This window comes from Armigeres subalbatus, chromosome 3, assembly GCF_024139115.2.
Source record: "Armigeres subalbatus isolate Guangzhou_Male chromosome 3, GZ_Asu_2, whole genome shotgun sequence".
NCBI classification, from domain to species: domain Eukaryota; kingdom Metazoa; phylum Arthropoda; class Insecta; order Diptera; family Culicidae; genus Armigeres; species Armigeres subalbatus.
This window is the reverse complement of record NC_085141.1, coordinates 219909527-219936580: the sequence shown is the minus strand read 5'-3', so window position 1 is coordinate 219936580 and position 27054 is coordinate 219909527. Positions and strand designations below refer to the sequence as shown.

At 41.4% G+C, this 27054-nt stretch overlaps 1 protein-coding gene across 2 annotated transcripts in view; it reads left to right on the top strand.

Moving 5' to 3' along the window:
- LOC134220037 (hormone receptor 4) overlaps nt 1-26310 on the top strand; it is a 112480-nt gene extending 86170 nt beyond the window's left edge. The window contains exons 3-8 of one of the 2 annotated variants that reach the window (XM_062698981.1): nt 6269-6421; nt 6491-6746; nt 6971-7650; nt 7718-7910; nt 7983-8098; nt 25588-26310. In XM_062698981.1, coding sequence (XP_062554965.1) covers nt 6269-6421; nt 6491-6746; nt 6971-7650; nt 7718-7910; nt 7983-8098; nt 25588-25668 — 1479 coding nt within the window. In that variant the 3' untranslated portion in view covers nt 25669-26310. Of the gene's footprint in view, nt 1-6268; nt 6422-6490; nt 6747-6970; nt 7651-7717; nt 8099-25587 lie in introns of both variants that reach the window. The other variant, XM_062698980.1, reaches the window with a different exon arrangement.
- The last annotated feature ends 744 nt before the right edge of the window (nt 26311-27054 follow it).

The window sequence follows — 27054 nt, the reverse complement described above, 5'->3', positions numbered from 1 at the left end:
CATTCCATAACAAATCGTTGGATTCTAGTAACAAATATTGAATTCTTCCTTCCTTCCCGAAAATTCCAACTAGGGCTTATGATCCGTAAAAACTTTAAAATGCTGGCCATAAAGATATTTATGGAATTTTTTTATCGTACATACTAACGCCAGAGCCTCTAAATGAAGAATAGGGTACGATTTTTGAGCAGAATTCAGGGAAAACGACGTAAAGTACACAGGCTTTTCAATTCCATCCACTTCGTGAGCAATAACTCCACCCAGTCCATAGCTCGAAGCATCCGACACTATGACTATCGGTTTCTTCGGGTCATAGAACTCCAAAAAATTTGCTTCCAGCAGGGATTTTTTACCAATCTCAAAAGCCTTGTCACAATTTTCATCCCAATCATACCTAACATTTTTTTTAACAAGTTGTATAAATAATACAACTTGGAAGGAAGATGAGGAATAAATTTATTATAATAATTTATTAATCCTAAAAAGGATTTCAATTCAGTAGTGTTTTTAGGGGCCTTTGCCTTTTGTATTGTCGAGATTTTATCTGGACATGGAGACAAACCCTTCTCACTTAAAACGTGACCGAGATACTCAAGCTCTGCGACAAAAAATCTGCATTTCTCCCAATTAACTTTAATGTTTGCATCTTTTAACCTTTGTAACACCAATAAAAGCTTTTCTCTACAGTCATTAAAGTTAACACCTGCGATTAACACATCGTCCAAATAACAATATACATATTTCAAACCGTCCAACACTTGATCCATCACTTGCTGAAATATCGCTGCGCTCGAGGAAGCTCCTTGTGGCAACCTGTTGTAAATAAAAAGTCCCTTTATCGTGTTTATAACCATAAATTTTCTAGATTTTTCTGTTAATGATAGTTGAGTATATGCCCCTTCCAAATCAAGCGAGCAAAACACCCTGCAGCCTGCCAAACCAGCAAATAAGTCTTGAGCTGTTGGCAAAGGGTACGAATTGGGTATGATCAGTTTATTTATCGACACTTTACAATCTATTACAAGTCGTATGTCATTGTTCCTTTTCATAACAATGACAATTGGAGATGCCCATTCACTAAACTTGACTGGAGTAATTACACCTTCTCGCTCTAAACGATTTAAATATTCAATAACTTTGTCCCGTAAACGATAAGGCACATTATAAGCCTTCTTGAATATGGGTGATTCGTCTTTCAATACGAGCTCTGCTTCATATCCATCAATGGGTGTCGAAAAATCTTTTATAAATACATTTGGAAATCTCTGTTTCACTTCATGTATTGTCGCATATGCATTGTGTTCCGCTAATCCATTTATTGTCAATGAGCCTGAAAAAAAATCTCTCCAGTTCCCAAAAAATACGTCAAGCCAGGTTCTGCCCAGCAATGGAATAAATTCGTTCTCGCAGTTAATAACCAAAAGCTTCAGATTTGCTGATTTCCCTCTAAAAGTAACTGAAACATTTGCTTCCCCATAATGTCCAACTTATTGCCGTTTACTACCACCAATTGTTTCTTACACTTGCTCAACGATTTATTTACACTCCGTAAATATTGATTTTCCTGATGACCGTGACCGAAGACCCGCAATCTACTTCCATATTCAAATATTTACCCTCGACCAATAAACTCACTAAACATGGATTGTTAATTCTATTGATTGAAGAAACCATCATGCATTTAAATTCACCTGCATCCATGTCGTCGTCCTCACTATCGGATTTATCAGTCTTAAGCCGGTTGAACAGTCCGCTAATGCTGGTGTCTCCATCTTTATCAATGTTGTTATCCGTTTTCCATTCATCCACAAACTGTACAGAATCCCTTTTTAGGTTTTTTAATTTAAAACATTTACGTTTCAAATGCCCTTTCACGCCACAAAAATCGCAAGTTCTGTCTTCACTGAATTCTCTGTTTTTCGGGGACCCTTTGTTCCAGCTTAATTGTTTCTGACGATTATACGGTCGCTGCCATTTTTGTTGCTGGTATCCTAACCGACTCTTTACTGGACACCTCGAATGACTATGACCTGCTAGCTGATATGCTTCAGCAAGCTTTTTGAATGCTAAACCAGCTGGTCCCTGCTGCCGAAGGGAAGCAATCTGTCCGAAATTGTCACTAGACCCTATCTTTTTTGCATTGCTGGATGCCATTTCCCAAGTAACCACCAGTTTTTCGGCATTCGGCAATGTTAAATTATCCTCACTCAACAGCCTTTGCTGTAACGCTTTATCTTTAACTCCTGCTATTATTCTGTCTAGGATGGCTTTTTGTTTAAAATTTTCAAATGAGCAAAACTCCGCCTGCAGCTTTACAGAAAGAACAAAATCTTCTATTGTTTCATCTGGCTGCTGCACACGGTGGTTAAATTTAAATCTCTGAATCATATCCGATTCAGATTTGTCAAATCTACTTTTCAACTTTTGTATCATTTCGGTATAATCGATATCTTCAAATTTATTATTGGGAAATAGCAATTTAATTTCACTGTACACAGCTGGTCCACACAAAGTGGCAAAATAATCTTTTTTATCTTCGTCTTTAATTTTATTTAATCGAAAAACAGAGGCCAATCGCTCGGCCCATTCATTAAAAGGAGTACCTTTCCTATATGGCTCCATAATGGTTGTCAAAGCCATCACAAAAGCGATTCAAATAAAAATGCGCAAAAATAAGGAGGTAGCTTACCAGATATCTGCCAACTTCAACTCGCACTAGCCAGTTAGCTAGCGAATAGGATGCGGCGGAGATGTGTCCAACCACAGTTTCGTCTATTCACCCGATTTTCACCTGTCGCCTGAGTCCTTATCGCCGATGACCAAAGCTCTCGCCACTGAGCAGAGTGTATGGATGCCAATCAGCGTCAACTTCGGCGTTAACGTACACTGTTCTTTCGCGTTTCAATGGCCACCGACCCCGCCGAACGAAACTTCAACAAATTAGCGGCAGATCAACTTCAATATTAGGCGAGATAATAGGTCCTAAACCACTGCACCCGAAATCAGTTCGATCCGTTCTTTTTTGTTGTTCGATGACCCCGTATATACGCCGTAGTTATGCAGATTATCCTCCGGGCCACCGCACCAAAATCACCACTAACCAAAGTTGCTCAGCGTTCGTCAATAAGCACGTTTCAATAACTTTTTACCTCGTCGCCACTTGATAAGTACTGCAGAGGGAAACTTTCGGGATAACACCTTGAAATAATATCTAAATCGGTTGACGTCCAGAACAGGAATGACACCAGTTCATTACTGTTGGTTTATATTTCAACTCAAATTGCATACATATACATTTGTATATTTATATACTGACGCTACATTAATAGCTTGTCAAATGACATATACATTACACACTAAATAATAATGAAGAAGCAAAAGTGATAATTCAGCACACTGTATGTAATTCATCAGTCTATTTCAGAACGTATCTCATATCGAGACACAACATCGGGAAGCAGTTAATGTCAAAAAATTTATAGCATCCGCCATTATGGCGAACGTGGAAAGCTGGGTACGGACATACTTTCAAATGTAGCGGCGGTTCGCACGCAATGGCAAGCGAATAATTGAAGATTGCAAAGAGATTTACGCATCCACGCCAACACAATTTGGCTATCAGACCATGTATAGGACAATGGAGTGGAAATTTATCTACAAAACTGCTTCTACCTTGATAGCCAATCTTGTACAAAATGAACAGATAGTAGCTCGTTTCTTGGGATTGTCAGAGAAAAAAAAACTAAAATGTAGTGATCCTATTTCACGCGCCTGATGAAAGTCATCCGAACCGAAGAGAGTGTCATCTATGTCGATATTCTTCTCGGCGACCTACGGAGTCATTGGAAATCTTTTTAGTTAATAACGTGCAAGCTGTAGAAGGGACCGAGTAGCCATGAAGAGAGCTGCAGCGGTGTCATAATTCATAAGTCACAGTTGAAAGCTCAAGAACGCGCATTTGATCGTCGGAAGACTTTGCACGGTAGGTTCTATCAACAAAACATCATTGAGTGACAGAAAAGAAACTTCAGCGGACACGTCAAAAACAACGCGACGCTTGGTTGTTGTGTTCGAAGCAAGGGCGTAAACGCGCGGTGAGGCAGTTACCATTTCAATAGTAGATGCATAAGTATTAGATTGCTAATGGGGCTTCAAATCTTGTGATCAACATGTTTTGTTCAATACGTTACTTTATGCGTCAGATGTTCATGTTTTTCATCACAGTAGGCCAAATTTTATACTTGTGAACAAACAAACCAAAACAATAAATTTGACATCCTAGGTAGCAACCAAACCCTTTATGCAAAATCCGGGTTACTATGATCATGTTGATCACAAATGCTGTTTGGGATAACAGCGCCTCTAGCGTATCACATATCTATCTATTTCAACATTCCGGGGGGATTATCACGTTCTCGTACCTTCTCAACAGTGTCGGAGGTTTTCGCACTCTTCCAGGAAGTCTTCATACTGAGCTTTCAAATACGGATGGCGTTGTAGTTTCGGTTTGACCTTAGAGAAACTCCACAAAGCCATGGTGCTAGAATCCGGCCGCTTTGAAGAATGGGAATTGAACGATGAAACGACCATTGTTGTCTCGACGATAAGTTGCAGCAAACTGTCCTTCCACACTGCTGCTCCTCACTGGAAAGATTATCCTCTTTTGCACTCTTTGTACCTCCCAATATTTCTGCATCTGCATCTTGAGCAATGCAACATGTTAAAAAAATTGAACGTGAAGGAAACATCATTTGTTCTAGAGTGAAGGTGTATTGTACATTTTTGTCTAATTGTCGACCTTACACTGCCTATGCCTGCTTTTAGAATGTTCACTTCTTTTACACCAATACCAACAATGGTGACTAATGATTGACTGTTATGGAATCCGTAGTCTAGCAGGGCTTTGCGTACACGGAGCTGCTTTTGCTGGATCCTGATCTTGGAACATTGGTACGCAGCAACCAATTGTGTTGTAGTTTTCAGTGCCTCTTGTTGCATCTCGAACAGGCTTTCTTCGATAGGCAGTTCTTCACACCGTGCCCATCGCATAAGCATTTGTAGCCTCGTAGCTTGTTAGTTCTCCTCGCTTTATAGTCACTGTTTCTTGGTTGTCGAACGAGAAATCAAATGGACGATGATGAATTTGGAGACACCAATTAGCTCTTGGCTGAGAAATATCAGGTTTTTACATGGCTATTGATGGATTCGACCAACTTACCGAAACCCTCGTTGGGAATTGTCTTCGGTCCCAGAAAGCAAACGATGGCATGGTCATTATTTCCATCGCTGATTGTTTTCACGCCGATGACTCCAGTAGCATCACCGACAAGAGCTTTCTCAAGGTGATGCGGCTCTAAGTGACAGTGATACGGCTCTAAGTGAAGTTGGTTGTATTTCAGACGATTCACAGTAGTTTCCCCTTTGAACACTTGACGCAGCTCGTGATTCAGGCCTCTGTACCACAAACCATTTTCATGTTAATTTGTTTATTGATTGAATCTTTCTTCGTCGTCTTCTTGTATAGTAGAATAAAAACCTCCACTACTGCCCTGGGATCGATTCTAATGGGGTCGATGCTTTCGGCAAAGCTCATGATCATAAAGGTCACCGTATGATGATAGTGACGTTTCTCTGCACTCTAGATCACCTAAATCGTGTCCTCTGATGCAACGTTGAACAGCGGCCAAATATTTAATTTCGAGCCATCAAATGCTGCATGTATCAGCTTAATCAGTTTCGCCGGAAAACCATGTTAAGACATTATCAGCCACATTGTTTTCATTGAACCGCTGCCTTGAGTCTGCAAGTAGTACTCCCAGAATTTATCAAAGATCATCCGCAGGTTAATCATCTGATCCGTTGCTGATCGATTCTAAAGAAAATATGCCTGGTATTTGTTGACGCTGGATAGTCGTGCTCTACAAGATAGTGGCCCCAATCAATGATCAGGCCTCTACAGGACCTTGCATCTATTACATCCGATCATCGCGGGGTCTAACTGCGAGCAAGTGTCGCTTTTCGGGGGTTGGAAAGAGTTCTGATCGTTGGTAGCGGAAGCTAATAATTAATAATAAATCTTTTTTATGGAGACGAAATCTGAAAGGTAATAATTATGTTAACCATCTTCTAACATAGCATTTGACCACATTTCAGTGTTTTGTCGATATTATCAAAATTTGAAAAAGAAAAAAACTGATCTGGCTTTACAATTCTTGAGCCACAACTCTTTATAATGGCGCTTGTATCGTTTTTCTTTCTCTTCTTCGAGGCTCAACCATGGACTCCCAGTCGATCCGGCTTACCCCTGAATATGGAACGGTTGTGGGCAGGGGATTACAGCCAGTTTCCCACTGGTCATCAAATGCATGCTCTTAATCTCACCTCGCCGCAACCGTGGAATATGCCACCGGGTCCAAAAAAGGTATTATCTCTGTGATCTCTCGTGCAACAAGATTAAAAATATTGAAATATCGTCACTCCTTTTTTTAAGGAACTACTCGACGATATGCCGCCCGATGAGGACGAACAACCGTTGGTGTGCATGATCTGCGAGGACAAGGCAACCGGATTGCATTACGGCATCATCACCTGCGAAGGCTGCAAGGGCTTCTTCAAGCGAACCGTGCAGAACCGAAGGGTCTACACGTGCGTCGCGGACGGTACCTGTGAAATTACTAAAGCCCAGCGGAACCGCTGCCAGTATTGTAGGTTTAAGAAGTGTATCGAACAAGGGATGGTGCTTCAAGGTAAGTGCGTTGTCGTCAATTTTGTGTTTCATACAGCCACAAAACTTTCAAAACATCGGAAATTCGTATGTACGGATGCAATGAATCTGTACTCTTGATTGATGTCTGTGATAGAAAAGCAAAACAAATTCACAAATTTAAATTAATAAATTGACGATCTCAATACATCTTTTCAGTACTTGTTTTCTCCTGTATTACAATGTCAAATAATTTATAATTTTCAGCTGTTCGAGAAGATCGCATGCCGGGTGGGCGGAACAGTGGCGCGGTTTACAACTTGTACAAAGTAAAATATAAGAAACATAAGAAAAACAACCAGAAAGGCAACAACCACCAGAAGCTCGGCCTGCCCGGTGACAATCCAAAGTCGTTGTATCTGACGTCGTCAACGACGCCGCCGATCAAGTCAGAAAGTATTAGTCTGCCATCGCACCTGGTCAACGGGACGATACTGAAAACCGCCCTGACCAATCCGAGCGAAATCGTGCATTTACGCCATAGACTGGACAACGCCGTCAGCTCGTCCAAGGATCGGTCGATCTCGTACGAGCAAGCCTTGAACATGATACATACCCTTATAGACTGTGATGCTATGGAAGACATAGCGACCCTACCGCATTTTAGTGAATTCCTCGCCGACAAGTCGGAAATTGGCGATAAGCTCTGTAATATAGGTGATTCGATTGTACATAAGCTCGTCTCGTGGACTCGCAAGCTGCCCTTCTACATGGACATCCCGGTGGAGATCCACACCAAGCTGCTCACCGACAAGTGGCACGAGATTCTGGTGTTGACGACCGCCGCCTATCAGGCGTTACACGGCAACAAAAGCATAGGCGGGAACGGTCCCGGAGGTGGAACGGTCCTCGCGCCTGACAAACAGGACGCAGAGTTTGTCGAAGAGGTAAACAGAAAGGTTAAACAAAAAATCTATTACAAATACAAAACTATCGTTAATCCCATCATTACAGATCACAGCCCACCTTCATACGTTACAATCCTGCTTAACAACCCTAATGGGGCATCCGATTTCGATCGAGCAGCTAAAAATTGACGTCGGTCAAATGGTTGAAAAGATGACCCAGATTACGATAATGTTTCGACGGAGTAAACTTAGGATGGAAGAGTACGTCTGCCTGAAGGTTTACATTCTGTTAAACAAAGGTTTGTCTATTCGAGGAGGAATGATGTTCGCAAATGTACTCAAAGATGTTTCTTATTTTATTTCTCCTATAGAAGTCGAGCTGGAAAGCATACAGGAACGGTATGTTCAAGTACTTAGAACTTATCTGCAGCATACCGTGCCACACAGTCCGAACCGGTTGTCGGACTTGTTAGCTCACATACCTGAGGTAAGTTCATGATTTATAATGCAGAACATATTCACAAAGTATGGATAGGATGGGATCGGATAGATCCTTACACAGGTTTCCACTTCAATGCTAGAATAATCATTAATAATAGAGAACACCAAAAACTATAAACAATTCAAACGATTAGAAACATTCACTACAAGTCTATAGTTGGAGAATGTGTTTTGAATCGTCATATGACTCATGCAGTTTAAACAAAACAATTCTAACAGTTTTCACATTCGCTATTCCATCGTCTTATCGAACCAAATGTCTCGATGTCTCCTGATTCCTGATCGATCGAGCGGGAGCGTCCATTACAAGCATGTCAATTTGTCCTGAAATCCGTATTCGTGCTGGCATATTGTTAGTAAACTTTACGTTTAACCTATTGATTGACATTGTTGCCTATGAACACATCGTCGAACTACAACGATGCCAACCTTCCAAGAGTCTGAAATGTTTGTAATAGGTATCTCTGCCTTATAACCGATGACATGCCACCGGAATGCATATCTAGATGTCTGTTAACCTCATAGAAGCCCCATAATCCACTCAAAACACTCCCTGTATTTGAGTTTGAAGAGTGGGTCTTCTAAGTCATACTTTTCGCAATGAGTGACCAAGCGACTCCATATTTAGTTATTAAAATACGCCAACGTACACAACTTCATGCGACATTTCGGGACCGCTTTGCGATTTGGGCGTAACTTATTTTGTAAACAAACATTGGAAGGCGAATTCCTGCTAAAACAAGCATTTCATAAGGAAACCACGGTATGGATCCGACAGATTAAGCTTTCCTCCACCAGATAAGGGAATTAGTTTAGGATGAAAACGCTTGCATTCTTCGTAATCCATAAAGCAATGTTTGTTTACAAAATAAGTTACGCCCAAATCGCAAATCAGTCCCGATTTATTTTATTGTTCGACAAACATGGAAGGGATACTTCCACAATTTACTGCATACAACATTCACACTGGTGGCGCCAGAGTTCTGGTTATTATGGGGCACCAGCAATTTCGGCGTCAATTATTCAATACTAGCAGACCCGACGAACTTTGTGTCGCCTAAAATTGATTAATTCTCTGCTTAATTTACGAGTTATGCAGAAATTTCTGTTTCATTTGTATGGGAGCCCCCCTTTCCAAAGAAGGGAGGGGTCTAGAACCATCTTAAGAACCTTCCCCGGCCCCAAAAACCTCTGCATACAAATTTTCACGCCGATCGGTTCAGTAGTTTCGGAGTCTATAAGGTTCAGACAGACAGAAATTCATTTTTATGTATATAGATAGAAGAGAAGATAAACATTATCATCTCAGTTTCAAATATTACGAAATTTTAATTGTATCTCATCTTTATTAAATATATAATACATTATTGGAAAAGTCTCTAGGATTTCTTTCTTTAAAATGTTTCTCCAAAGACTTCCCATTTATGGAATTCCTGAGAATATCTGAAGACGTATGATAATGGATCGACTGTAATCTCGATTTAGGGTGTTGGCATGCAGTCTTAATTCCAAAGTCTAAACCGGGTCTTACAACTGGCAGAAGTTTAATGTTTTTTCTCTAGAATTTAAGATTGCATGCCACGAGAAAAAAAATTTAAAATATCGATATTGCAGGTTTTTCACCATCATGATCATACTTTTTCTGATATTCTTAGTAATTCCTTGGGAATTTACTTCAGGGGCTCCTTCGGAAATTCCTTCAGAAATTTCTTGAAATATTCTCTCAAGTGTTGTTTTATAAAATTATCCACAAATTCACGGAAAATCCGTAAGACATTTTTTGTAAATACTTTAATTCGAACTTCGGAGATTCCCGTTTTGTCTGGAGCTCAACCGAATGTAATTTTATATTCCAGGTCGTTCGTACTTGGGCCTTCAATCACCAGTCTTCCTGTACAGCGGTCGCACGCACATTTTCCGCGACTGTACACAGCTAGTGAGTGCGAGGTACCCCGAAGCCGACGTCCTCTTCCAGGATCTTTGCTATACATTATTTTTGGTGGTCTCTCTTCCGGCATACGTACTACATATCCAGCCCACTGTAATCTGTCTTAGTTTACCAGCCTGCCGATGTCTGCATTTTTATACACTTGGTACAGCTCGTAATTCTTGCGTCTGTGCCATTCCACACTCCAAGAATTCGATAGTCTGCATCTTTCAACGCCCATGCTTCATGACCGTACAAAGCGACCTGACGAACCAACGATTAATACAGAGCTAGTTTTATCCGTGTTCGTAAGCTGCGGGACTTTAGCTGGCTACGCAAACCGTAGAAAGCCTTACTTGCGGCCGCAATACGTATTATCACCTCGCGGCAAAAATCTTTATCAAATGTAACGAGTGTTCCCCCAAGCAACGCACTGGATAGAAATAAGTTCCTGTGACTTGTGAACGACCAAAACTAGTCATGCTTGACTTGGTAGGGTTTGGGTCACCGTGAACTTTTATATCGTTAATTTGTTGATATTTTTGGTGAAAACTAAACACACACTTTGCATAATTTTGCATAACGTTTCGGCCTACTGCTTTTCAGCCATCATCAGATCTAAAATTTATTAAAACAATGTTAACAATTTTCATTTAAAAAAATTACAAAATACAATTTTCATCTACCCACTTGCAATTAATCAAACGTTCACCACCAGTGTGGTTTTCAAACTAAAAACCCCCCTAAATTTCTGCATCCCACACGATGCTCTGCGTGACGTCACCCATCTTCTCTCCCAATCACTACCCATCACTCAGAACACATACAACACGAAGAGAAGATGGGTGACGTCACGCAGAGCATCGTGTGGGATGCAGAAATTTAGGGGGGTTTTTAGTTTGAAAACCACACTGGTGGTGAACGTTTGATTAATTGCAAGTGGGTAGATGAAAATTGTATTTTGTAATTTTTTTAAATGAAAATTGTTAACATTGTTTTAATAAATTTTAGATCTGATGATGGCTGAAAAGCAGTAGGCCGTAACGTTATGCAAAATTATGCAAAGTGTGTGTTTAGTTTTCACCGAAAAATATCAACAAATTAACGATATATAGTCATGCTTGAGTTGCTGCAACCAAATCTGAAAAAAGGGAGCTACTCGGGCCAAGGTATATGAATTCGTCGACATCTTCAAATCGCATCCCATCCATTTCCATCTCGGGACCAATTCCTTTTGGACTGCCACGTTCTCTGTACTTAGTTTTGACAGACTTCATGATCAGTCCTAATCTTTCAGTCTTCCGTTCATCCGCAAAACCAAGGAGCATGCAAGACTTGTTGATGATGGTTCCGTTTCTTTGCACACCAGATGTTCGAATTGCAGTTCTTTCTGTTTCACTGAGTACGTTGCTTTGAAATCTACAAACAGATGATGAGTCCGCAAGTTATATTCCCGGAATTTATCAAGGATTTGTTGCAAAGTAAACATCTGGTTTGTTGTTGATCGTCATTCTCAAAAACCGCTTTAATATTCGCCGACAAAGGTCTTCTAAAACGGATGCAGGCTGCTAAACAGAATTCGTGATATTAACTTGTAGGAGATATTGAGGAGTGTTATACCTCGATAAATAGCACAATCGAGTCTGTTCCCTTCCTTGTAGATGAGACATATGAGGCCATCAAGCCAGCTCGATGGCATTGCTTCTCCCTGCCCCTCTCTTTCATGGTAATCTCTTGGTGGTTCTTTTTCGTTCGGCCGGTCTGCTTGTACCCTCTCTGTCCGATTGTCCATTCAACAATAACTCATAGTGCTCCTTCCACCAACTAGTTACCCTACTAGCTCGGTCGGTCAAAAGATTTCCGGAGCTGTTATTGATCATGACTGGCGCCGGTGCGCTTTTTTGAGCATGTTGTTGATCGCTATGTAGAATTTCCGTGCGTCGTTTCTGGCAAAGCTTCCCTCTGCCTCCGAAAGTACTTTTTCGTCGTATCCCCGTTTCTTACGCCGGTGAAGTTTTTTTTCAGCTGCCCTTTCTTCGTTATATCGTTCTTCATTTTGGCGTGTAGCCGTATGTGGCTCCTGATCTGATGTTTCTAATCTTTCGCTCGTTGGCACTCCACATCAAACTAGACTTTCCGTTGCTTCCTTGTGTGGTACCAAGTACCTCTGTGTCCTTCGATTCTTTCGTCGAGCTTATGAGCGAATTGCTCCGCAACGCCCTCGCCCGACAGTCGCTGTATGTTCAACCTCACCTGTATGTTCTCTCACGCCTAAAACCGGTGATGCTGAACAGCCTTGTGCAAATCTTACATAGCACCAGATAGTTGTCAGAGACGATATTTGGTCCTCTGGAGGTCCTCACATCTACGGCATCTGAGAAATGCCAACCGCCCACCAAAGCATGATCGATTTGAGAACACGTATTGCCATTTGGGTGCTAGGTGTGCTTTCGAATATTGTTGCGTGCAAATATGTGCTACAGATAGCCATTCCTCTGTATGCGGCAAAATTGAGTCTCAGTCTCAAGTTATTGGCGGTTGCGTGAAGGCTCTTTTTTCCAATGACTGGGCGAAAAAGCTCTTCCCTTCCGACCTGTGCCTTTGCGTCACCGATGATGAATTTCCCGTCGTGTTTTCGGCATTCTCTGTAGGTCTTGTCTAGACGCTCATAGAACTAGCCCGAACAGCACAAGTTAGTCATAAATGGTTGCAGCAACTTGATTGTGACTGAATCTGGTCACATATAAGTTGCAGTAGCCTTTTGCGGTTTGTTTTTGCAATAAAATTTAAAATCAGTGGAAAAACACATTTTTATTCATCTTCTTGTTAATATATGATAACAAACAAGTTAATCACTACCAAAAATCCAAAAAGTTGTGATGACTGCTTTAGACTTGATCCGAAGTCCGGATGCTTATGACGGTTGACAATCTTGTCCATGATTGCGATGGTTTGTCTCTGGACGATGATCCGCGTTCTCTACCGGTCGCGCGTTCCTATAGTTCAGATTCATCAACCAGTTTGAAACATAATTCTAATGATTTATTCCAAATACTTACCATTCGCATTCTATACCGTCCCGCCCAGACAGTTACTGGGGGGCATGGAGTGCGATCCTCTCGTTTAATAAACAATGTGCACTTGCTTGGCTGTGGGTATACAATAGTAAAGCACATGTGGAGATTGGACAAATCAAGCATCCGAAAGATATTCAATTTGCAAAAAAGAGAGCTAACCGCGGTGGAGGTTGGTACTCGGATTCTGATGGCTTTTCCGCAAACGTGACCTTTAAGTGGTCTTGTTGTGTAGGGGTTATCACGCCTATCTAGAGAGTAGGAGGTTGAGGGTTCGAGTCCCTCCAAGACACGTGGATTCTTTTTCGCAAATTTCATATCAATTTGTCCATTTCGAAACATATGCTGTGCATATGCACAGCCAAGATATTTAACAAAAAAATAATTTAGTAGTTTTATATAGTTTTAACATTAGTATAGTGAATATTAGTTAAATAAAATTAAAGTAGATTACTTACGTCCATACGAGGGCTCATTGATTGAATTTTTTAACTGGGAGAAAACAGAAAAGCAATTTGAAAATATTAATGGGTAAAAAATATACATTTTTAAACTTCTTTCTAATTTTGAACATGGGTATTTTTTTACCCATTGAACAACTTTTAAAATTACCCCTTTTTAGACAGTTTCATAGATCATCAAAAAATGTATACTTTTTTATCCATTAATGGGCTTTAGCCAGTAACCGTGAGTAGATGTGAAATTTGAATTGGATCAACTGCGCGGAATTCTGTAGAATGAACATGGCTTTGAATTTTTTTTTTAAACATATAATTTTCATTTTCTCAACTGCAGTACCGTAAATATGATCACTGAAGATTACGAAAGCATTTTAAAATATCCGGTATATTTATTAGAAGTCTTTGATTATCAAAATAATAAAAAAGAAGGAAATAAAGTTTTGGAATATCAATTATTTTAAAGTGAATTTAGTTATTCAAAGTTTTATTTTGCTTTTTTTTATATTCTTTGTTTCGTGTACTTCCGCTCTACAATTTCATAATTTTTTGTAAGCATGATACGAGATTTCGTTTTACCTGCGTTTACCCATAGCATGAACACAGGTAAAACGAAATCTCGTATCATAATAACTAAATTCACTTTAAAATAATTGATATTCTAAAACTTTATTTCCTTCTTAAATAGTTCTTCCCATAACGAAGCAAAGACATTTCTTACTAAAAACTTCTTTCGTTCCTATACCTTCACATACCATTTGCTGAACTTCATATGCGGTAACGTCATTTGGAATGTTTGAAATATGCAGATTTAAAATATCGGGTGGTTGTTGAATGACGTTTATTCTTGCATTCTAAGCGCAATTTTCAGAATCGCGATAGAGAGTTGAATTGGAAGATTTCATAGTAATTTGCGATACTTGTTTGCTTATGTTTAATATTTCCGTCTTCGAACTTTCTACTTCCTGTTTCGTCGCGAACAGCATTTCTCTGGCAACTTTCTCAGGTGCAGCAATTAAGAATCGTCCGTATTCAATCACATCTCTACATGAATCGCACATTCAGAAAATGTTGCTATTTAAAAAGGGGTACATCCTTAATAGTACGATAATCCGACACATTTGGCATGGAAACTACGTCGATTGGTGCATAAACCTCCACACGACACCACTACTTACTACAGCGGTCCATTTTTCGGTTTTGTAAGCCCCGGCTAAGCATTTGGCGAGTTTAACATACTGCTTAAAAAATTTGACACGAATATATAGAGTCCGTTGTGTTTTTGTTGAATTTTACAACGACGATGTATTTTGACGACGAAACTGAACAAATTTTCGTTATTGATTCTATGAAGCAGATTGATTTTATCGCTTTTTTAAACGTAACTACAATAAAAGTGCAGCGCTACTACGAACAGTTGAAAAATGTCACGATATTTACAACATAACAAACAGTAAAATCGGTACGAGGCACGGGTGCACAGCACAACGACATCAACGAACGACATACGAACGACGCTTATGCTGATGGACTCTAAACTGTCGGATCAATAACACCAAAACTTTTAAAGTACTGCTAGAATTATATTTTTTTTAATCAATAGGGGCAATGGTTAGATTTACTTTTGAAATCACAGATTTCAGTCTGAACATGGCCGTTTTATGAAGTTCTTGCACAGGTTCGGAATGGCAGACATCCCGGACTACACGAAATACATAGGTGAAGTGTGAAGTAGAATCGGTGGAGTACGTCAAAGGGAAGATCCATTAATTACGTAACGCAAAAATCGGGAATTTTCAAACCCCCCTCCCCCCTATGTCACACTTTTTGTATGAAACATCTCAAAATTTTGTATGGATCGTCACACTTTGCTCAGCCCCCCCTCTACCTCTAAGCGTTACATAATTTGTGGACGCTTCCAAATCAGCATGCCCACGTTCCAAGAATTATTTGAATGCCATTCTCCTTGTTAGCGGCATAGATACGACTTCGGACAAACCCGTAGAGTCTGTAGAGTAAACTCACCCATGCAAGATGCATGTGTGGATGAGCTGACAGGATTCTGTATAGTCGTAAGGAGGTCATTTCGGCTCATCCACGGCGGTTACTGCCCAGACGCTTCCCAATCTCTAAACGGATGTTTATTTGAATTCATCACGATTTGACAGTTGTAGGGAGACTAGAATAAATTTTAAGTTTTTGCCATACAAATTTCCATATAAATATAAATTGATTTCGCGCCACCCCTAAATGGCCACCGAATTGCCTGAAATTTTGCCGGGACTCCCATCTGGTGTACCACAAGGCTCAGTCCTTGGTCTTCCACTCTTCAGCTGTCACATCAATGATCTACCAACATTACTCAAATACTGCTCAATACAAATTTTCGCCGATGATGTAGAACTTTACATTACTCGGCTTGGCCCTTGCGCGCGAGAACTCATCAGGATGGTGAATGTGGACCTTGAACATGTTGCAGAGTGGTCACGGAGAAATAATCTTCATGTTAATCCAGCTAAAAGTAAAGCGTTGTTTATCACTAGTAGGCGTACTGCCGGTGGTTTTACCCCGCCAGTCCCTGGAATCGAGATGGATGGTCAGAAAGTTCAAATAACCTCGGCTTCGTCCTTCAAAACGATTTTAAGTGGGATACCTTATGTATATCACCTAGACCGCTATGATCATGTGAGCCATCTACAACAAAACCTTATTGGATGTCCACTACAAAGCTTTTATGCGCATCGCTCCTGCATATTTCTGAGAAATTTAATGCTTACACAGTCTCCAGCGGTTCTTCATGAAAGGCTTATTCAGTCCCGTGGTCGTCGTTTACAGAACCTAGTTGTTCCAGCTAACAGAACGTTATGTTATGGTAGTTCATTGTTCGTCCGAGGTGTGGTATATTGGAATTCGTTACCATCCGGGGTAAAACGATCTACGTCGGAAGTAAGTTTTAAGAGAGGTTGCATCTATTTTTGAAACCGGCTGATGTTATAAATAGTTAAATTAGTTAATAATGATTATGTTCTTATTAAGAAATTATGTTTGTGTCGTTTGCCAAATCGGAGGTAGTAATTATCAAAAAGATTTATATCTTACACTACTGGACAATAAATGAAATGAAATTATCAAACTGATGCAAGTAGACATATGGGAGTTGGAATTTTCGAATATTTTTGAAATTTAAACTGCCCTAATGTGGCATTCATTAAGTGAAATCCAATCCTCACACACTGACTATTTTGTTCTAAGCACCTTTTGGGGCTCATAGACCCAAAATAAATGGTTTCCATCATTGGCGTGGGCCCACGTCTGATTTAAGGTTGCGTCGCCAGTAGATCGTAGGTCTGCGATGTCCTGCCGGATTCGTATCCAGCGCTTGCTTGTAGGTTTCGTCTCCATACATTCACACTGTGGAGTCGCTGTCGATATCGGATTCCGATGGCATCGTCGATGAGGCTCAGTATGCGGGAACCAGTTGTGAGGCCACCAGGCCCGAGCTGTGAAACGTAGACATCGTTGATAAATACTTGCAAATCTATGTGATCTCTGCTAATACGCACCAAATCTCACATCACAAATTTTACGTGAGAGTTGAGTATTCGAGGCTTGGTGCACTGCCTTTTTTTTAGCAAGGGTAAACGGAAATCTGCATCCAGACACCTGAGGAGGTTAACTCAGGTAGTGTGGGGATGGGTATGTCATGTAACTCTTACCCGACCCACTAAAACCGAAACCCTTTCGCCAGTCCGTACCCCCGGCCCGCAATTAAGCAATACATCAGGGGGGGGCTATTGAGAACGCTCACGCCTATGCTAACGCACTTGACGTTAATACACATCGACTTCAAGGGTGGTAACCTCACCACCCGTCGATCGCAAGCTATGATAGTAACCTAGCGGTCCGTATCATAATCTCACTTTGGAGACGAGCACCCCGACAACAATCACCGCGCATGGACCGCAATGACCTCTATATCTACATACGGAGGTCCCCGCAGCCCACCCGCAACATGTTGGTTGTCGGGGTGAGCAAAGTGGTCACTGCATCACAGGTGCCCTTACTGCATTCGTTGGTTTTGTTCAAGGCGCCACCACCGCTGCAGTTTCGACATAATCTGTTTCGACATAATCTGTGTTCACCGCATTCCATATAACTGCATCCCGGCACATCCTCTCGACGAATTTGTCCGGGGTTGTATCCATACCGCTAACAAGCAGCATGGCATTGCGTTCTACCTCGAATCGCGGGTATGCGAACATCACATGCTCTACCGACTCTACCTCACCTACACATTCTGGACACTCCGCATAATCTGCGAAGCCAAACCTGTGTAGGAATTTTTAAAAGCAACCATGTTCAGACAACACCTGTGTAAGATGGAAGTTGACCTGACCATGTTTTCTATCGACCCAGTTGGACACATCCGGAATCAGTCTGTGGGTCCAACGACCTTTGACTGCGGTGTCCCATGCTCTTTGCCATTTGAGCAACGAGGCTGCTTTCATGACACGTCGCACTTGCACCGAGTCCCTTTCGTTGTAGCTTTCCACATCTTTCTCTTGGAGTATATCTATCGGCATCATCCCAGCTATAACGCACACCGCCTCATATGCTAAGGTGCGATATGCGCTCGCGACACGTAGGCACATCAGCCGGTGTACTCTGATCAGTTTCTTTACAGGCCCAGCCGGTACGCCATCCATAGCGGATGATAGACAATGCTACGCCCGCTATCAACCTCCGTACTTGACTATGCACCGCCGATCTGTTGGACATAATTCGTGATAAAGATTTTATCGCCAATGAAGCCCGCTGACATGCATAATCGACGTTGCTCGTAAAATTGAGCTTATCGTCGATTATCACGCCCAGATGCTTAAGAGACATCACGGAGTTAACTGTGCAGGTCCCTACTCTTATCCTCGCTTGCTGCAACCCATGGCGGTTATGCACCACCACGTCTTGTGATGTGCAAGGGACAACCGCCTCGAGTTGAGCCATTCCTCCACTCTGCCAATCGCGTATGAAGCCTTCAGTTCGACTTCGTCGAGAGTGTCTCCTGTTACCTCTAGCATTACGTCATCCGCGAAGCCTTCTATTTTCACACCGGCCGGGAGACTTAAGCGTAATACTCCGTCGTACATAATATTCCACAGAACCGGTCCGAGGATCGATCCCTGTGGAACACCCGCAGACACTACGATCGACTTTTGACCAGCATCCGTGTCGTATATCAGCACCCTATTCTGAAAATAACTTTTCAGTATCCTGCACAGGTAATCCGGAACTCTCAATCGGTGCAGGGAGTCAGCAATAGCTGCCCAGCTAGCATTGTTAAACGCATTTTTACATCAAGTGTAATCAATGCGCAGTATCTAATACCTCGCCTGTTCAAATCTCTCGCTATATTGGCCGTATCCGTTACCGAACGAATTGCTTCGACGGTGGAACGACCTTTACGGAAGCCATACTGGTTGTTTGATAGCCCACCAGTACGCTCGGTATAGGTCGACAATCTGTTCAGAATAACCCTCTCAAGCAGCTTACCAGCTCCATCGAGGAAGCAAATCGGTCTGTCGGTTTCCAACGATCTGGGAAGTGTCCTTCATCCAGACAACGTTGGAGGCAGCTCCTGAACATATCTGGATCGGCAAGAATCACGTGTTTAAGGGCAACGTTCGGAATACCATCCGGACCAGGCGCCTTATTGACCTCAAAACCTCTTGCGGTTTCGATAAGCTCTTCGATAGTCACTAACGGGACCACGTCAACCGACTTATACGGTGTATCAGACCAGTCTGGTAAATCATGCTTCGGGAACAGCCCTTCAATGATCCTAGTTAACATCTCCGGAAATCTCTCAGGAGGCGTGCTATTTGCTTTAGCCATCACTATCCTGTAAGCATCCCCCCATGGAGTGTTGTTTGCCATACTGCACAGCCTTTCAAAGCAGGCTCTTTTACTACACTTTATTTCGTAGTTTAGAGCTCTGCTTGCTGTTTGGAACGTCCGGCGTCTATCAAATCGAACAACTTCGTTTCTTGCACGTCGTAGTCTTCTTTTGGCTTTAAGGCAAGATCTACGAAGTTCAGCTATCACCATTACGCTGGTTTGTGGTTCCCATATGACTTACACTTCCTTGGCATAGCCATGTCGCAAGCTCGTGTCAAGACATCGGTCAACTCGTCACTATTAAGGTTCAAGGTCCGATCTTCCCACTGTAATGATTTAATCAGCAGTTCTCGATCGAACTTGAGGTGCGCCATCCTTGGTCAGCACCTCTGACCTTTCTCGTAGCTCTCGAACCAGTGGGGGTATAGCTAACCATAAAACGAAGTTCCTGATGGTCACTAGCTGTAAATCCTTCATGTACACTCCAATCCGGATTCAACGTCCATCCCGCGCTGCAGAAGGTCACGTCGATGCATGATTCACCGTTCGGTCCTCTGAATATTGACACTTGGCCTTCATTCAGCAGGACTACATTAAGTCCCGCTAGAGACTCTAGCAGAATATGACCTCTAGCGTTGGTGAACCCCCAGTCCACCGCCCAAGCGTTGAAGTCACCTGCTTTGGTGCATTGTCTGAACCGATTGAATCGCCATGTTCTATGTTGATCTTGGTCCACCGCCCGATGTTGGCAGGCTTTGGTTTTCAACCTTCTCTATGATCTCTGTGCAAATGTTGTAGCAACTATTATGCAATATTTTGCCCCGCATCTTTTTGGAGCAGGTCAACAAGTTGGAAGTGTCGCTTTATTTGCCATTCATTGACTCGACATGAAGCAAGAATTAGAAAGACTGGGACTATCTTCGCGATTTATTATTTGGAGACCCAACCGGATTGATCCACGCATCAAAATTCGATTGTAATCTATCGTGAAACGTGTTGTATATAAGCAAAGATAACTTAGATGATGACTAAAATTTATAATTTGGATGGCCCTATAGCTAGATATCGTGTGCCGCTCAAAATAAAAGCCATCAAATACCGATAAAAATAGAACGTGGATAGAAATGGTTCGGCCACATATTTCAAGGGAGCTCAGACATAATTTGTATGCAAAAGTCTTCTTGATATTCGTGACCCTATAGGTATAGGATATTTATGCTGATAAAGATATATGCTAGTATTGTAATAGTCCTTACGTCCAAATGGGTAAACATTTTTGGAAAACAAGCGAACTTCCTCGCAAAGACAAACACTAGAGTTCCTTCCCTCTACTCCATTCTATGGCAGGCTACTGACTGATACTTCGGCCAGCAGCTGCACCTCTCTTTTTTCAACAACAGGTATATTCATTCATTTATTTAGTTTACATCTTAACAGATAACACTGAATCAACAATTTGACGCCACAATACACGGTTCGAGGCCGCATCTCCCCATCCTCGAATGCGCCGCACCCTCGCCAAGTCGTTTTGCACCTGATCTGCCCACCTCGTTCGCTACGTTCCACGCCGTCTCGTACCTGGCGGATCGGAAGCGAACACAATCTTTGCAGGGTTGCTGTCCGGCATTCTTGCAACATGATCTGCCCATCGTACCCTTCCGGCTTTAGCTACCTTCTGGATACTGGGTTCGCCGTAGATCTGGGCGAGCTCGTGGTTCATTCTTCGCCGCCACACACCGTCTTCTTGCACACCGCCAAAGATGGTCCTAAGCACCCATCTCTCGAATACTCCGAGTGCTTGCAAGTCCTCCTCGAGCATTGTCCATGTTTCATGTCCGTAGAGGACAACCGGTCTTATAAGCGTCTTGTACATGACACATTTGGTGCGGTGGCGAATCTTTTTCGACCGCAGTTTCTTCTGGAGCCCATAGTAGGCCTGACTTCTACAGATGATGCGCCTTCGTATTTCACGACTAACATTGTTGTTAGCATTTAGCGAGGATCCGAGGTATACGAATTCCTCGACCACCTCGAAGGTATCCCCGTCTATCGTAACACTGCTTGCCAGGCGGGCCCTGTCGCGCTCGGTTCCGCCCACAAGCAGATACTTTGTCTTTGACGCATTCACCACCAGTCCAACTTTTGTTGCTTCACGTTTCAAGCGGGTGTGTACAGTTCTGCCACCTTTGCAAATGTTCGGCCGACAATGTCCATTAGACTGGCCCAGCTCAATCTGAGCTCAATCGAGCAATCAGAACCAATTTCAAACCAGATCAAATGAGTGATGGAGGTGTATTTTCCTATATATTTTGTCTGAAATCCCCATACAAACTTAAAATCAAATGCGCCAGCTTATGCAACAAGCGATTGAGCTGAAATTTTGACGTAAACTACGTCTAAAGGGAAGACTCGGATACAGGGTGACAAATGAAAATTTCCAAATTCGAGACCGTCACGAAATCATGTAAGATTTTGAACTTTAGTAGCGCCTTTATCTTCCGATGGATTTTTGAGATTTATATATCAATCGATTCCGAAATTATCTACCAATTTGTCAATTATATTGGAACTTTGGGAAATGAATATTAAAATAGGGTATCGGATCATTTTGGCAGCACCCTCTTTTCTTGTCCGCAAGAGTCTCGTTTCGGCCGTCGCCGTTCAGTGCGGTTGGCTTTTGGACTCTCCTTTTTGTGCGGTGTTTCGCACAAAAAGTAGAACAATGGAGCCGGACCAGTGACCGCCGTCGAAACAAATGTAACAAAAATACGTAATGTAGTGCATTGTGTATAAGAAGTGATCCAGATAGGGGCATGTTTGTGCAGGCATGAGACGATCAATTGTTATCAATGCCAATGCCCTTGCTAGTAATGCAATCAATTTATATTAAAAAACGACTTTGGAAAATGCATTTTTTTTGCAAACTGAAAACTAATAAGGCCGTTACACATATTTATTGAAACCCTTTAAAAACTAGTCGACCCGGCAGACGTTGTCCTGCATAGCGCGTCCTAAAAAATGCGCGTTCTGAGCTGCCCATGCGAAATTTCCATACGATTCATAATTTTAGTTTTTCACGATTTACTCAACTTACTAATGATTTTCGACTGAGGAAATATCATATAAACCCGTCGGAAACTATAACGAATGTAACTGCTGAAGGAATGAATAAAATCCATCCAGCCATTTTCGAGTTATGCGGATACGAACACAGACCATTTAATTTTTATTATATAGAAGATTATGGTCTCCGCAAAGTCAAGGGGGAGGGGGTAATCTTCTTCTTCTTCTACTGAATCGAGCGGCATGAAAATTTGAATGCAGAGGTTTTTGGGGCCGGGGAAAGTTCTTAAGATGGTTAGAGACCCCTCTCCTCTTTGAAACCTGGCTCCTATACAAATGAAACACCAATTTCATCATAACTCGAGATCAAGCAAATGGAAACAAATCTGGCGTGTGGAGGTTTTGGAAGAGAAGATATGTTTCTGTGGTGGCTTGCAACGCCTCCCCCTTCTGGAAAGAGGGGCTCCCATGCAAATGAACCAAAAATTTCTGCATAACTCGAGAATTAATCAGAGAATAAATCAATTTTAAGCGAAGCAAAGTTCGACGGGTCTGCTAGTAAAAAATAAATATTAAAATGAAAAAAAAAAATAAAAAAAACTCCTCGGATTTGTTAAAGAATGTTTTGAAAGTTTTCAAAATTTACCGGAATTTTTTTTTGTTGCCCCTCAAGTTGTTATTTTTGAGCAAAACAATTGGAAAGGGGGGGGGTAAGACATATTAAAACATAATATTTATATCGGCCTAATAATATTTTGTCCAATTAAATGCGCGCCTGAATCAGAAGGATTTAAGTTTGATTCAGGAAGTGTGAATGCACTTAAGATATTTTTATAATACGTGGGTGCAATAATGCGGTACTTATTGTACACGACAAAAGCTTCGGAACGCATACGTTCTTAAAACGGGCTGTATGAGATACAATAGAGCTATCACCTTCTTGATCCCTGATTCAGAAGTCTTGCAATGATATTAATAAAATGTTTGCACGAATATTTTATCCATAATGACACTCAGTGTTGGTAGAATCATACTCAAATCTGAATCATCGAGGTTTCATGCACGAGCTAACTCGCCTGCGATACTGTAGGGAAAGCATCGCGCTTGAGTTTCTCGGCCAGAATCGCATCGCTTCCCTCACTCATCGAAAAAAGATTTCGTTTTAAAAAGCGTCAAAACGTAATCGAGGCGTATGTTTTGTTTATATATAATTATTAGCCATTGTTTTAGACGAAAAATAGTTAATTCAGTACATTCAACGATGAAGAACACGTAAATATCATGCAATGCTACAAATTGCGATTCAAATCATGAGCAAATCTCTCGGCCATGATTCTGATGGGATTTGAATCACGCATGGTTTCAATCGCCGATGAGATTTGAGATTTTGAGATTTTACCAACACTGGTGACACTGCCAGACAGTAGGAGTTAGAATGTAATAACACACACACTATCTTTTCCCGTCCGCAACGTTTACTACTCGCGCGCACCACAACCAAATTAATTGGGTTTTGGTACATGATTGACATTTTATGATTTCTAGTGATGCACGAAAAACAAGATATGACAAGCCTATGATTGGAATGTTTCTGAATAATAAATGTTGCAAACGGAAAAGAGGATGCTTCCCTAGGGCTTCTTCTATTGAAATATTTCATCAAATGCTTCAAAACCCAAATGTAGGCAATTCGGATCCAAGAAAGGCATCATCACCACTGAGGACTAAATTTGGGTTTTCATAGTAAATTTTTTAAACAATTGTCGTATCCAACAATTTTCATATCTTAAGATACGCTAGTTTTGTTCGAAACCAGTGACATAAGTAATCAAATGAATTTTCTAAAAAAATTCATGCATGATGGCACTACAATCCTCAATGAACAAAACTGCCTTACGTAGTTTACGTTGGGCGGTTGTGTCTTGTACATAACCCTTCTGATTTTGAGATTGATTTTCTCACCCAAAGACACAATCCTGGGGGGTGTCCCGTGGATATCGACAACTTTTTGTTTCCTGGGCCAGTCTAATGTCCATATCATCCGCGAAACAAATAAATTGACTGGATCTGTTGAAAACCGTACCCCGGCTGTTACACCCGGCTCTCCGCATGACACCTTCTAGCGCAATGTTGAACAACAGGAACGAAAGTCCATCACCTTGTCTTAGTCTCCGGCGCGATTCGAACAAACTGGAGTGTTCGCCCGAAATCTTCACACAGTTTTGCACACCATCCACCGTTGCTTTGATCAGTCTGGTAAGCTTCCCAGGGAAGCTATTCTCGTCCATAATTTTCCATAGCTCTACGCGGTCTATAGTATCGTATGCCGCCTTGAAATCAATGAACAGATGGTGCGTTGGGACCTGGTATTCACGGCATTTTTGGAGGATTTGCCGTACAGTGTAGATCTGGTCCGTTGTCGAGCGGTTATCAACGAAGCCGGCTTGATAACTTCCCACGAACTCATTCACTAATGGTGACATCGGAAGATGATCTGGGATATCACTTTGTAGACGGCATTAAGGCGTTCCACGTTCTGCCGGGTACCTTGATGCAGCGCGACCGCCCGCGCTGCTTTCCGATGGTCAATCAGTACTAAATAGAGGGATTCTTGAAATTCGTTGACCTGCTCCAGGATGAGGCAAAGCGTGACAGTATGGTCCTCGCATGATCATCAGTGCGATTCGTTCGAACCGTTTCGACATTTGATTTTGCTGGCGTAAACGAGAATGCGCTCCAACTTTCGTTTGAAAACGCATACGTACGTAAACAAGAATATGGGTGATAGACATCAGCTTAGTTCGTCTAACTGAGTCAATTGGTGCTATGTATCACTCTGGGTCTTTGTTGATGTGATCCTTTCGGCACATCTTTGTTGTATGAGAAGGGCAAACATTTTGGTTGTCGGCTAGAGGATTAAGATGATATCACAGTTTCTCTTTGTGAATTGAATATCTTGTATTGGGTTTTGGTTCTCTTCCTATCGATAGTTTGCATTCTTCTCCTCGATAACTAAAACTCATTTGAATAATATGTTTTACTATTTTTACTCTTTCAGATTCAAACCGCTGCTAGCTTACTTTTGGAAAGTAAAATGTTCTACGTACCCTTCGTTCTGAATTCCGCCAACATTAGGTAGCAGATGATCGAGCAAGGAATGCTCGAACCTTTCCAATATGAACTGCAGCAGCATCAGCAAGAACAGCAAGATCAACATCATCAACAACAACAACAGCAGCAGCATGACTTAGCTATTGAAGAACAGCAACAGCAGCAGCAGCAACAACAATTGCACGACATGGATTTCGTTAGTCAACAACAGCAGCAACAGCATAATCAACAACAATATCCATTGACACAGGTTGTGCAGCTATCATCACCCTTAGCCGCGCCAGAACGGAGCGTCCCGAAGCGTGAAACACTGCCATCAGCCACAATCGTCAAACAGCAACAGCAAATCGTTCAGCTGCAACCGCGGCCATCACAACAAACACTGCCCAATTCAGTAAATAGCAACAGTAACAACAACAGCAGCAACAACAATGGTTCTGTGACGATTTTCGTCATCAAAACAGTGTTACCTGACGAGTGATTCTGATTTCCGCCTAATTACGATTTAAATTCATCATAAGTACCAGCCCCAGTGAGGAACATCGGAACGATTGTGTTTTTTTTAGTGAGGAAAATGAAAGTAGTTTTTTTATTTGTTTTAATTTGTTCCAAGATCGAGTCGATTCTCGTTTTGTTTTCATTTTTAATATATGAACTGTTTTACCTTTTACCGATTACCTTGTTCTAATTTTGCGATTTCTCGTTGAGCGTTGAAAGTGTCGTAAAATAGAGAGGTGAAAACAATTTTTAACACATGAACAGAGTAGTTATAAAGCATTATATACAAAACTGGATTAAATAGAGAGAAGTAAACATTTTTTGCATATACACGAAACACACCCATATATACAGAACAAAAAAAAACTTTGTCACTGATATGTAAATGGAAATATACCTAATGTAATAAACGAAAAAGTTTCACTCTAAACCTGAATGTATTGTGCATTGATGCCCGGGCGATTAAATGTAAATGGTAATTCTAAAGAAAATGCTTGCGATTGCCGTGAGCCTGGTTAGACGCTTATTGCGCGTGATGATTGCTGCAACAACAACCAAATCGAACACAACATGAAAAAAAAGCACACAAACACAATAGCATGGATTCACATTCGAGGAAAATGCGAAATTTTCCATTACTAGGAAGTCTGAAATTAAATGCCTTCTATATAATAAATAGAGAAAAATTTGAGGAAAAAACGTGAACGTAAGTGTAATTGATAAGTGAGGAAATTCGAGTAAAAAAAGGAAAGTTCTCACCTTCAGAAATATATTTGAACAACATCAAACAAATATTCGTATTAAAATGCGCATAAATGAAATAGAATGCCCCGAAGATATGTCGTGCATGAAACGAGCGTATATAAACACATATATTTTTATATATTTAATTGATCGATTCATTGTTGTTCTTCTT